Genomic DNA, 12940 nt, shown 5'->3' on the forward strand with positions numbered 1-12940 from the left:
CTTACAACAATCCTATGCTTTGACCTTTATTCATTATGAATTGATTTGGCAGGGACCTAAGTACAAAACATAATTCTCAGAGCAGAAAACGGATTCTTGTTCAATACAAGACTTAGCTTAGCAGGACGTTTCCATCAGCAGTCCGTGGGTTTGGTGGTGGGCAACAAGTGTACACTTCTGAGAAAGGGTGGAGATTGAGGAACTCAGAGAATGAGAAGGAAATACAAAGGTCAACTCTCAGAGAGGGAAGCCCTGCCGCCTACGATGAGGAACGAGGGATGAGGGATGGCTGGAGTAGGGGAAGGAAGGATGACTGAACAAGGGGAAAAGCTGAAAGGATGGTGAGAGGAGGACGAGGAGACGTGATGTGTGTGGGTTTCTCATTCCCGGGCCATAACCTCTCACCTCCTCTGTTCTTCCCCTCGTTCAGTTGCCACAACCACAACAATAACAGAATCTCTAGGATACATAATTATGAAAATGTTTATTTTCTATTGTTTATCTTGACAACAAAATAAGCACAAGCTTATAAAGCTATAATAAGATTACATAAGTGTTCTCTGGGGTCTTGAGTCATCGAGGTTCTCATTCTATGACCATTCAGGGATCATTTAGAAGAAATAGCATTTACACTATATTGGGTGGACAGTCTGTTGATCTGAATAAATTGCGACCACTGCTTAGAAATACTATGCCTTCCACACAGCTCCCCCGTGTCCACAGAGCATCCCCTAGTAACAATCTATAAATTATAATGCACAGTAGACCCAAACATCTTTCTTGATAGCTGCAGTTGTTTTTAATGAAGTTCTAAATCTCTTGTGTAGGTATTTGTATCATTGTAACATTTGATGTACACCCTGTTACTCCCTGCTTGGCTGTCTTGCCAGGTGCCCCTAACCCTAACTCGTAAACAAGGATTCTAACCTCAATGGGTCTTATCTGAAGGTTGCTTCTGTTCTGACGCTAACTGGATTATTACCAGCTATCTGATTCATGTGGCCTATCAGCCTTGCTCATGCTTTCTAAGACAATCACAGACATTCCATAGAATCTAGAAATGTTTCCACTGGCCAACAGTCAGCCGGAGATATACAGTACCTGACGTAATATGCAGACCAGGCGATGTTGCACAACAAGGTAGTGTGTGTTGAAATGCACCGAATCTAATTTGTGTGTCTATGTGTATGTGTGTGCGTGTGAGTGAGAGTGTGAGTAACTACTAACAACTAACACCCATGGATTGGTCAATACAGTATACTATGTTTGACAGTTTTAAGATTTAAGATGTTCCCCTTTATACTCATTCGTCATCATTGCGGTATGAATAAGTTTGACTTTCATAAGGTATGAATAAGCTTTACTTTCTTTTTTTTTGTAATCAATTATTTATTGCAAAATAAGCTTTACTTTCTTAACCCTTTCCCACAAATCCATAGAGGTTTCCCTTCGCCATTGTAGTAGAAAATGAAACAAACGTTGAATCATTTATCGTCTGGGAAAGTGGTAAAGGGGGATTTCTAATGTTGCATAAAACGCTGTTTGTCTTTCTTCCAAAATGTGTTTTTGATTTAATGGATTTTTCCAGATGAAGGTACCTTCTGGTCTGTTGCCCGTAGTTACAGAGCAGTGACTACTCAGTGTTCCAGAGTGAGTTCCCATACTCGTATGGAGTGGGTGTTCAGACCAAGTTTCCATTCACAACCTAATAAGGAATGTAGCCTACAAGATGAAGAGGGTTAGAGGGCTGGGTGGAGGGCGAGGGTGACAGCATGTCTGTTGATATGTACTGTATGCTATTATTAGCATCATTAAACTAACATGACAAGACAAGACAAGAGTCACATTATTATGTGTCTTATTTACAAAAATAAGCACTGAGGTCATCGGACAATGCATTCGTAAATTATGAGCTGTCCTTGGCGTGTGTGTGTGTGTGTGTGTGTGTGTGTGTGTGTGTGTGTGTGCATGTCTTAAGTAATTACTTATAGAAGTCAGCTAATTTGGCTGGGAAAAGCAGAAAAAGAGTTTAGAGGTAATGTGCTCTCCATATGATGTGAGCTGACTAGACATTGATGTTTAACACTCTAAAGCACATAAAGCATAAACACGGACCATAACACTCTAGGTTACAGAGCGACAGTTAAACCTTAATGACATCATGACATCATAGACTCAAATGGAACCCCAAGTTTACAACCATCTTTTCCATGTGGCATCTGAAAGCTACAGAAGGCCTCAAACTCCACAGTTACCATGGCAACAGAGTTCGACGCGAAGCGAGAGAGAGAGGCAGAGCATCCAGGCATACCAGAACCGGCTTGACCGAACAAGTTCCTCTGTTATGTGTTTATGGTTCTCTACAAGGCCGGGGCGCTCGCAGCAGGTCATGTTCCTTATTTCACACTTTTCGAGCACATTCCTTTTGAGATTGTATCAAGGCCACACAGCCTCTTCAGTATGTCAAAGCCCCCCCCCGCCCCCACACACACACACACACGCATACACACACACACACACACATCCGTTACACCGTCCTCTCACCTACAAGCCTGTTTCCACCCACATTTACTCCTACTACACACACACACACACACACACACACACACACACACACACACACTTCTCTCTCTCCCCCTACTCCCTCCTATCTTTCCACAGTCCTGGTGGGAGGTTGTTTGTTTATGTCTTGGGTCTTGGCTAACCAACATCATCTAACTATGAGTAAAAGTTACTAACGCTTTAACATCTAACTATGAGTAAAAGTTACTAACGCTTTAACATCTAACTATGAGTAAAAGTTACTAATGCTTCAAGTGACAATGGCTTGACTGGTCTTCATACCACGGGGTTTATTTGGAAAGTTTGATTCCCCTGAGCTTCCTGTTCTGTTCTGTTCTGTTCTGTCTCCGAGGACGAGCAGATGCTTTGTGAGTACTGGGCCGTGGAATGCTGGCGGCTTCAGAACCAAATTAGGAATCCTCCGATGTGTCACCTCCCATCAACAGAGAGAGAGAGAGAGATGGGGTGAGGGGTGAGTGGGGAACGGGTGAGTAGACGGAGAAAGAGAAGGGGTGAGTAAGACTGGTGACCAGAGAGAGGTAGAGAGAGAGAGAGAGAGAGGGTTGATGGGTGAATGTGGACAGGTGAGTAGAGAGAGAGGGCAGGGGTGAGGGAGGAGAGAGAGGGAGGACAGGGGTCAGGGATGAGAGAGAGAGAGCAGGGATGAGTGTAGATGGGTGAGTAAGTATCAGTAATAACAGTTGGGTAGAATGGAACTATCTGAGCAGAACATTTTGATGAGCCTCTCTGTCTTCACAACATGTCACCTTCCTCTCAGGTCCTCCCTACATTCATAAAATCACAATTTTATGGAAATGTTTTGACTTTCATAAGCATTAAATTAAACTACCGTAAATGTAGTAGAGGTATTCTCTCCATTCTCTGAACTCTATTTGTAAACCTATGACACTGATTTAGTAACTGTGGACTGTCATACTGACTGGACACTGGCCAATGTGTGAACTGGGATTTCTTTCTGTCAGTGAAGGGTGAAAGACCAGGAGGAAGCCAAGAAAGAAACGAAGCCAGAAATGTGTGTGTGTGTGTGTGTGTGTGTGTGTGTGTGTGTCTGTGTGTGTGTGTGTGTGTGTGTGTGTGTCTGTGTGTGTGTGTGTGTGTGTGTGTGTGTGTGTGTGTCTGTGTGTGTGTGTGTGTGTGTGTGTGTGTGTGTGTGTGTGTGTGTGTGTCTGTGTGTCTGTGTGTCTGTGTGTGTGTGTGTGTGTGTGTGTGTGTGTGTGTGTGTGTGCATAAGTGCGTGGGTGCGTGGGTGCATGGTGCGTGAATGTGTGAGTGTGTGTGTGTGTGTGTGTGTGTGAAAGAGAGAGGGAGAGAGCAGGAGAAAGAGGAAGCAAGAGAAAGTGTATGGCTGTGTGTGTTCTGTATGAGAGAGAGAAAGAGAGAGTAACAGAAAGAGAAATGGAGAGAGTAAGTGTGTTTGTGTTTGAGAGTGAAGGGGAGAGAAAAGAGAAGCGTGTCCAGACAGTGTGTGATGACCTCATTGTCAGTAATAGCTTCCGCTTGGTGTGTGTGTGTGTGACCGTCTGGGGGGCGGGGCCTAGGGGTGGGCATGTCTGCAGCTGTATATAAGGTAGACTAGCTCATTCAAACACTCACACTCAACTGGTGCTCACAGGAGAAACACTGAGCTTCTGTTACAGCAACTCTCTATCTCTCACAAATACCTTCAAGCTCTCAAATACCTTCAAGCTCTTCAAACATCCTCAACATTTCAACTTCAAGGTAAGACTGGATTTGGATCGTACACTTTAGAGGAAATTCTCAAGGTCTTAAATTGTGCTTCTACTGTCAAAACCTTTTCTCACTTTTTCCACTTGTTATTAGTTTGTTTGTTGTTTGTGTTTGGAACATCGAATGGATACAATACTGAATACCTCCATCGCTGCACTCAGACGTTAATATAACAGTAGTAGTAGTAATAATAATAACAATAATAATAATAATAAGCATTTCAACCTGAAAGAGCACAACATACAGTATAGTAATGGGACAAAGTGACAGAAGAAAGTCAGTAGAATTTGTGCAGGGTTGGATTAGGGTTGGATTTCAGCGTCTTTGAGCCTCGGAAAAGCGCTATATAAATGTAATGAATTATTATTATTATTATTATTATTATTATGAGTGCTGTTCACACCTAGAACATCAAAGCTCTGCTTCAGGATATCATTATTACACCTTCGTCTGTGTTACTGTTAACTCAGGCCTGCTACCTTTGGAACTCAATATGACATCATTAAGATATCAATGTCAATATATATATATATAAACTATATATATATATATACACACATATGTATACTATATAATATTGATATAGACAACATGTTTTGAACTCTGGACTGGTGGACTGACATTCGGTGAGCACAGCGTTGGTTCTGTGAATATGTTTCACAGAATTAGACGGTATTGATTCTGCCAGCTGTTTTCCAGTGAGTATAGGTCAGTCGGCACACAGTGAAAGTGCTGTTGAGGGCAGGAGAGGTGAGGTGAGTCAAGGTGGACAAACAGGGCTCGCAGGCCACTGTGTTTGAACAGGGGGAGTTCACAACCTAATGCGGTGACGATAGTACGTCACACAGATAGACAGTAACACACTAGACATGGTCTCAATACAGACTGTGTCAATACAGTCACTGTCTGAACTACGCTCACTGTCTGGTTTACTGGTTTCCCCGGTCACTCTGTTTGTCCCTCTGTCTGTCCCCGTCCGCAGACTGTCCTCTACCCTACAAAGCAGCTACTACACACACACACACACACACACACACACACACACACACACACACACACACACACACACACACACACACACACCAGCTGCATATCCAAGGCTGGCATCTGGCTCTTGTTATGTCTTCTCCACGTGTACAGACCAGAAACCATGAGGACGGTGCCAAGGCCTTTCCCCCAACTATCTGTTACTTATCTCTCCCGGAGGAGCCGCCAAGAACTCCAGCTTTACTGTTCCGTACAAGAAATTGTTGAACTGAAAGTTCCTAATATAAGGAACAGACTTTTCTGCTAAAATAAGAAACAGCTGTGGAATGCTTATTAAAGTGTAACAGCAAGTGAGCACAAAATGTGCCATTTACTGCAAGCTGAGTTAGCACTTAGGACTTCACAATTTAACAACTAAACAACTAAACTAAACTAAAAACTTGGACGGCACAGCCTTGTGCACAGTTTCCGTCTCAACAGCAAATAGGCCTACAGCGAAACATCTGACAGATCTCTGATAGACCTTTGATCTACATGTCTTTGATCTGATGTAATCAGTGGAGCGGAGATGGTACAAGAGTACCCCACAGTCAGTCCTTTTCTCTATCAGTTGACTAACCTGCCATCTCTCTTGTCCTCCTCCTCCTCCTCCTCCTCCTCCTCCTCCCCTCCCTCTCCCAGGATGCTTTGCGTGTACGTGTGGTTGTTCCTGGGCCTGAGTGGAGCTGGGCTCTGCTCCCTGACGGAGAAAGACCTCCAGGAGAGGCAGACAGACTTCGGCCTGCGTGTGTTCTCCGAGGCGGCGCAGGCCGCTCCAGACAGGAACCTGGCCTTCTCTCCCTACGGCGTCTCTGCTGTGCTGGGCATGGCTCAGCTGGGAGCTGCAGGGAACACACTGAAGACCCTCACAGCCAAGATGGGCTACTCCCTGCAAGGTAACCATCATCCCTGCCCCACCTGCTGTGTTTATTGTATATGATGTAACTCTTATATGATGTAACTCTTGTTTGATACAAAGTACATGATCAAAGACAGGTTGATGAGAATTGTGAATATATTTACATGAGTTTAAATACGTGAGTTTATTGACATGTTAGTGTTTGAGGTGGCGATGGCAGATGTGGAGTATGTTGACTTTAGTAGTGTATGAGTTAGTTAAACCTTGACATAACTCCAGGCTAACACATAGATAGTCATAACAAAAATACATCCCCGTCCAACAGCAAAACATCATGATAAGTTGCTTTGGGTGTTCAGGAGAGAGATAACCTTGTATGGGAGTGTCACACTTAGGACTAGAACATACAGGACTGCCTTCTTGGTCAGATACTTTCCAACGCTTCCTAGTTCACTGAGGGAATTCTATATAAAATCTATAATTTACTACTCTCACTCATTCTCTCACTCACTATCTCTGTTCCTCTCTTCCTCTCTTCCTCTACCCCTGCAGAGCGAGGGATGTCCAGGCTACAGCGTCTGTTCCAGAGAGACGTGGCCAGCGAGGAGGGCGTGGAGGTGGCCAGCGGCGTGATGGTGGAGAGGAAGATGAGCCTGGAGAAAGGCTACCGGAGGAGCATGATGAAGGCCTTCCAGAGCTCCCCCAACCAGCTGGACTTCACCAGGCCAGACCAGGCCTTGGACATCATCAACGCCTGGGTCTCAGACCACACCGCAGGTGAGACGCAGGACATGCAGGATGGAGCACGGGTGTATTGTGTGTAGACCTTCAATAATGTTGAATGCTGTGATTTGGGATTGCATGTGTCCTATCAGTGAGAACAGTAAAGTAGACATATATCTACAGAACAGTGTACATGTAAGTACATATAACAGTACCGTGTTATTATGTATTGAAGGAATTATACTCATCAGCTCCCTAACTCCTCCATCTCCTCTCTCTCTTTCTCTCTCTCTCTCTCTTCTCCAGGTGCCATCCCTCACTTCCTCTCCTCTGGTTCTCTGGCGGCAGAGACTCGTCTGGTTCTGCTGAACGCGCTCCATTTCCAGGGCCTGTGGAAGGTGCCCTTTGACCCCAGGTTGACCCAGGAGAGGATGTTCCAGTGTGCTAACGGCAGCTTCGTGCCTGTGCCCATGATGAGGCTCACCAACCGCTTCAACTACGGTGGGTACACATCAGCATGACAACTCTGAAGAGTGTTAGAACTCTGGAGCCTCCAGAACTCTAGATTGACAATTCTAAATTCTAAAAAAGAGTACACGATTAGAATCGTTTCGATAGTCAGAATTCCAGAACCCAGGAATGCCCCACAGGAACTACCAGGAAAGCATATTCTATTTGATTCTATTTTATACAGCACTTTAAAAAGGGCAAAGACAGTAAAATTATACATATTGATGCCAAGTTACTATTTACTACAACAACAACCTATTGGGACTATAAAGTTGACCAAACTTTGACTCTCAAACTGAGACTAATCACTAATCAATCCTCTCCACCACACAGGTGAGTTTGTGACTGCTGAGGGTGTGGACTATGACGTCATCGAGCTTCCGTACGAGGGAGACTCACTGAGCATGCTCCTGCTGTCCCCCTTCGAGCCCGAGGTGCCGGTGAGCGTGCTCACCAAGGAGCTGAGCAGCCAGCGCATGCAGCAGTGGAAACTACGGAGCGTGAAACGCCAGCTGGCTCTGCCTAGGTGAGAGAGAGAGTTGTTATGGTGTAACTATTACACATCTACTGTACATCTGGGTCCTGTAAGAGGTTCTGGATGAGTCGTCTAACATGTGACATCTGTCCTGCTGTTCCCAGGTTCACCCTCGACAGCGAGTTGGACCTGAAGTCCACTCTGTCCAGAATGGGTCTAGGAGACCTGTTCAACCTGGCCAAGGCAGACTTCACACGCATCACCAGTAAGTAACAGACAGTATGGCAGACTGGCCCTTGACGGGGAGTTTGCACGGATACATTGAGTTAGTATTGATGTTTTGGATTTGGATGTTTTAGACGAAGGATCTAACCCATGCTTCCGCTTCCTTCACTTCCAGGGGAGGAGAGGTTGTGTGTGTCCAAGGTTCTGCAGAGAGTCAAGATTGAGGTGAATGAGGAGGGAACCAAGGGCTCAGCTGCCACAGGTACGAACAATGCACACACACACACACACACACAAACACACACACACACACACGCACACGCACACGCACACACACACACACACACACACACACACACACACACACACGCACACACACAAGTGATTTACTATATTGATATTGACTGTATTGTTTTTTTCCCTCCTGTAGCTGCCATCATGTTCTCCCGCATGGCGGTAGAGGAGGTCACCTTGGACAGACCCTTCCTCTTCCTCATCAAACACAGGTCCACAGGTGAGTGCCCTCCACAAACATTAGAGTAGTTAGACTTGCTCGTGCTATAATCTTGCGAACCAACCACCTCCGTACAATAACCTGGGGGACAAGATTAGCCTTGCTCATCAGCTGGCCTCTGTCCCTTTTGTCTACCACACTTTACTCTCAGAAGCTAGTGTTGCACTGTGTACAATAGGCCCCCATCGAATGTTAAATGACTACACATGCATATAGTACTTCAGCCTATGGTTTCATGGCATTGACACATATATGACTAACTAATAATTCAAATGTTAGGCCACTAGCCCAGTGTATGATTCTGTTATGGAATATAAAGATTCTGTTATGGAATATAAAGATTCCATGGAACATGCCGATTCCGTCTCTCTGTTCCTCCTCCCTTGCACTGCCTTTCTCTAATGTGAACATCTATGCCTCTTCTCTCCTATAGGTACAGTGCTGTTCTCTGGCCAAGTCAACCAGCCGTAGGAACACCAGCGACTGACCAATGGCAATACAGACTGAAGCACAATGACCATGGACACTTTAATCATTCCATTGGCAGGCACTCCTGTCAATCAACTTGCTACTGAGACCGACCATGAACAGTCAGACATATGATGAAGACATAAAGGACTATATATATAATAACTGCATCTTTCCTGAAGAGCCTAAAAGCATTTATTTTGATGAGATGAGAGAGTGTATTTGAGCAGTTATTTGCTAATGGGATATGAATATATGAATATTTTTTATGTGACAGGTATGTTTGTGATGACTGAAATAGATATGAAGAGAAAAGATAAAGAACATGTAATTATGCAGCTGGAACAGCTGTCCCAGGCTGAGCGAGACACAGATGGATTTAGAACAAATAATTTCAATGTGGCGCCTGAACCAAAGCAAAGCACTCTAGAGATGTCATTTGCATATCATTTGCATTTTAAACATTCGATCATCAAGATGTTTGAGCAACTACAGGACTACTCGACAAATGTTGCTGACCAGAAAAAATATATTTATGTTTGTTTTTTTATTTTTTCTGCTGTGATTGTGTGTATTTTTCAGTAACTGTTCTCTTGTTGAAAAGAAGTTGTATTTTTTACAGTATTTATATATTTATTAAAAGTATTAATTTTTAAAAACCGGAGTTTCAATGTTTATTTATTGTTTATTTATTGGAAGGATCCCCATTAGCTATACCCATAGGCATGAGCTACTTTTAGTGGGGTCCACATTTAAAACATACATTACACATAACATTTAACATGTAAAACATACTTAAATTACAAATATCAAACATTAAAATATATCATACATCATACAATTTTACATTTGGCATAATATAAAACACTTATAAATCTAATTGGAGTCCACATTTAAAACATACATTACAAGTGACATTTAACATATAAAACATACTTTAAATGACAAATATCAAACATTAAAATATATCATATAATGATATAATAATATATTAATCATATAATGATTACAACAATATGTATATTAGATACACAGTAAGCAGTATATTGCACATGGATCATCTATCTATCAGAGCAGTTATGAAGTCAACGAAGTCACTGTTTCACTCTTTCACCACAACTTTGTGTAATACTGCTCATCATGGACTCATTGGACTTGACTGGGTTCAAGTGGGATAATAAGCACTATTGATTGCTACCATGGAGACAAACGTGTTGTAAAAATCCTTTACAAAAAAGACGAAGCTTACTGTACTACATGAGCACATTCTTTTGTCCATCACTTCATTGCTCCGTTTCCATGGCAACCACATCACCGGCGAATTCGTCATGGCAACAACATCCGCACATACAGTAGGGCAGGCAACAGCTACTCACACAGCCGAGCTAACAAACCCACCATATGAAATTATAAATAATTAAATTATATATAAATTTATATATATATAATAATATATATATATATATATATATATATAATATAAATTATAAATATCTGAATTCTATTAATCTATGGATTATATTTTTATCCAAGAGTGTGAAATTAACAATTAACAAACAGTAAGCAGGTAATTTGATTTGACAAATTCATAAAAAAAATTGACGTTAAAAAAGTCACATTTATTAGAGAGCCAGTTGTAACTGATGTCACTGACTAAAATAACTGCCTCAAAATGCGCAATGCGCATGTTCACTGCGCAGGGGAACAGCTGACGCTGACGTCACCGGAGTCTTCTCTCTGTAGTAGGTGGATGGGTCTGCTCGCTCGAGCCCCGCCGACAGACATGGAACGTTAGAACGTTAGCTGCGTTCTAGAACCCAAACCGTTTACCTACATCAAGGACCTGCGTACATGCGTACACTTTTGCGTTAGTATTCAGACGACGCCGACATAACATGGTAAGTACTAACTAACGGCGCAGGAGTTGGGATAGCACAAAGCTAGCTCTGTCTGCTAGCTCCTGGTTAGCCAGGTGTCTGGTTACAGGAAGCAGAGAGGAGGTGGTGGAAGCTGCTGGTCACCTGTGTTACCTAAGCTAGCCAGGTAAAGAAGGTTAGCCGGTTAGCTGCTTGGCTAAATGACACAAGGCCGCAGGTATTATATTCGGTAGACTTGGCAGGCAGGCAGGTAGTCATAACTTCTTCTAAATGTGAGCAGCTTGCATGATCTAGTTATGATCTAGCTATGATCTAGATCTATGCTCTTAGTTCCAACAATACCTGGAGACCTAACAGCGTTCATTCGCTCCTTGCTGTCCTAGGCTAGGACTCTGTCCTAGCTATCTGTCCTGTCTATCCAGAGGCTGTAACTGGTAGAAGCAGTGAGCAGTGATCCGTCTCCTCTCCCCCGAGGCTGTGGCACTTTCCTCCCAGTCCGTCTGTGTCAACAGGGGCTCGTCACGTGACCTGACCTGCCAGCTGCTGTTAGCTACTGGTTGTGCAAAGAAGTCTGACGTTGTTCTTGACTCTTTAGCACTTTTACTTTACAGTACTAACTTGAAATCTGCATTGGTATAAATGGTCAATGTGTAGCCTATTATATGAACGAAGACAAGACTTCCTCTATTGCTGAGGAACTTGTCAGTTAGCTGGTCAGCCACAGCCACAACTCATCCTTCTCTCGCTACTGTATCCTCTTCTTCTACATAGTATAGTGGATAGTGTACATAGCCTTTATTTATGTAAACCAGCTCTTTTCCCTTCTTGTTTTTAGTCTTTTTTCCTAGCACCAGGGGAGCCCCCCCTCCCAAATTTCGTTGTTTGGTACCTGTACTATATTAATGACAATAAAGACCATTCATTCATTCATTCATTCATTGTAATGCCATGATACTGTATCCTGCAACACAATGGCACATTGTTAACCTTTCTATGTTACCATCTCTCAAACTTGGTAATGCTCTGACCACTAGTAGTGTGTCCAACCTATACTTCTGTATCAAAAAAAGTGCATAAAAAACAATTTATATCTCTTCCTCTCTCTATCAGATTAGAGAGAAAGCAGAAAGCGGTAACAGCTGTAAGTAAAGTGGACTAGTATAGCAGTAGCTTGTGTATTAACTGTGTGGACTGTGTAGAGTTTGTACAGTTCGTCTAACTGTCTGTATTTAACCCCAATGTCCCTAAAACTGCGTTGACTATTAGCCGATGTCTAGCTTTCGCTTGTGTCGTTGGTAACAAACTAACCACTGATGTAACTCGTCTCAGCTTAGTGTAATGTTGTGTTTGTGTTAGCCCCAGTCTAACTTCTTTATACAAATGTCTACTTGCTGACATTGGCAAGTTAATTGCCCTACTAATATTTATGTTACACTCACACTTGCACACGTACGCACGCACACACAGGCACGCACACACGCACACACTCACACTTGCACACACTCACACTTGCACACACACACACACACACACACACACACACACACACACACACACACACACACACACACACACACACAATGAGGGAAACAGAGGAGAAGAAGAACAGAAGTTAAGTTGAATAGTGAACACTGTGGGTCCTTTGAGTGTTTTAAAATGAAATAGGACAGCCGGCATCACGTTATTGTATCTGACACAGATGAGATTAAAAATGTTCTTTTTCTCTCCCCAAACGAGGCTATAATTACACACATGGCCTCCTTTACACTCTTCATCACATGCCTCTGTGTCTGACAACACTCCCCCACCCCCCCACCTCCTCCCACAACTTCCTTCCCATAGATACCTTCAGTGTCTCTCTCATCTCACTCTTATCTATTTCTCTCTCTCATCTCTCCCTTTCTCACTCTCTTTCTCTCTCTGTCATACTATACTGTAAACAACCCTCGCCC

General features: G+C 43.2%; 2 protein-coding genes across 3 annotated transcripts in view; both read left to right on the plus strand.

Annotated features, from left to right (window-relative positions):
• Positions 1 to 4182: 4182 nt before the first annotated feature.
• On the plus strand, positions 4183 to 9712 carry serpine1 (serpin peptidase inhibitor, clade E (nexin, plasminogen activator inhibitor type 1), member 1). The gene is made up of 9 exons (XM_080542627.1): positions 4183 to 4302; positions 5980 to 6233; positions 6749 to 6973; positions 7226 to 7420; positions 7763 to 7955; positions 8069 to 8169; positions 8305 to 8391; positions 8560 to 8643; positions 9077 to 9712. The coding sequence occupies exons 2-9, from the start codon at positions 5981 to 5983 to the stop codon at positions 9112 to 9114; spliced, it is 1176 nt and encodes a 391-aa protein (XP_080398753.1). The 5' UTR covers positions 4183 to 4302; position 5980; the 3' UTR covers positions 9115 to 9712.
• A 1157-nt stretch (positions 9713 to 10869) lies between these two features.
• Positions 10870 to 12940, plus strand: part of ap1s1 (adaptor related protein complex 1 subunit sigma 1) — an 8370-nt gene continuing 6299 nt past the window's right edge. Inside the window, exons 1-2 of one of the 2 annotated variants that reach the window (XM_080542640.1) lie at positions 10870 to 11009; positions 12099 to 12129. Coding sequence is in view for 1 of the 2 variants with exons in the window: in XM_080542639.1 (XP_080398765.1) it covers positions 11007 to 11009 (3 nt within the window). In the remaining variant the exon portion in view is untranslated. The remainder of the gene's footprint in view (positions 11010 to 12098; positions 12130 to 12940) is intronic. The other variant, XM_080542639.1, reaches the window with a different exon arrangement.

This window comes from Nansenia antarctica (assembly GCF_963989245.1).
Source record: "Nansenia antarctica genome assembly, chromosome: 12".
Lineage (NCBI taxonomy): Eukaryota > Metazoa > Chordata > Actinopteri > Argentiniformes > Microstomatidae > Nansenia > Nansenia antarctica.

Excerpts from the sequence above, each read along its gene's own strand:
- serpine1 (XM_080542627.1), top strand. The coding sequence starts at position 5,981 with ATGCTTTGCGTGTACGTGTGGTTGTTCCTGGGCCTGAGTGGAGCTGGG. Across the intron at positions 8,170-8,304 it reads AGACTTCACACGCATCACCA|GGGAGGAGAGGTTGTGTGTG; the intron begins GTAAGTAACAGA and ends CTTCACTTCCAG. Across the intron at positions 8,644-9,076 it reads CATCAAACACAGGTCCACAG|GTACAGTGCTGTTCTCTGGC; the intron begins GTGAGTGCCCTC and ends TCTCTCCTATAG.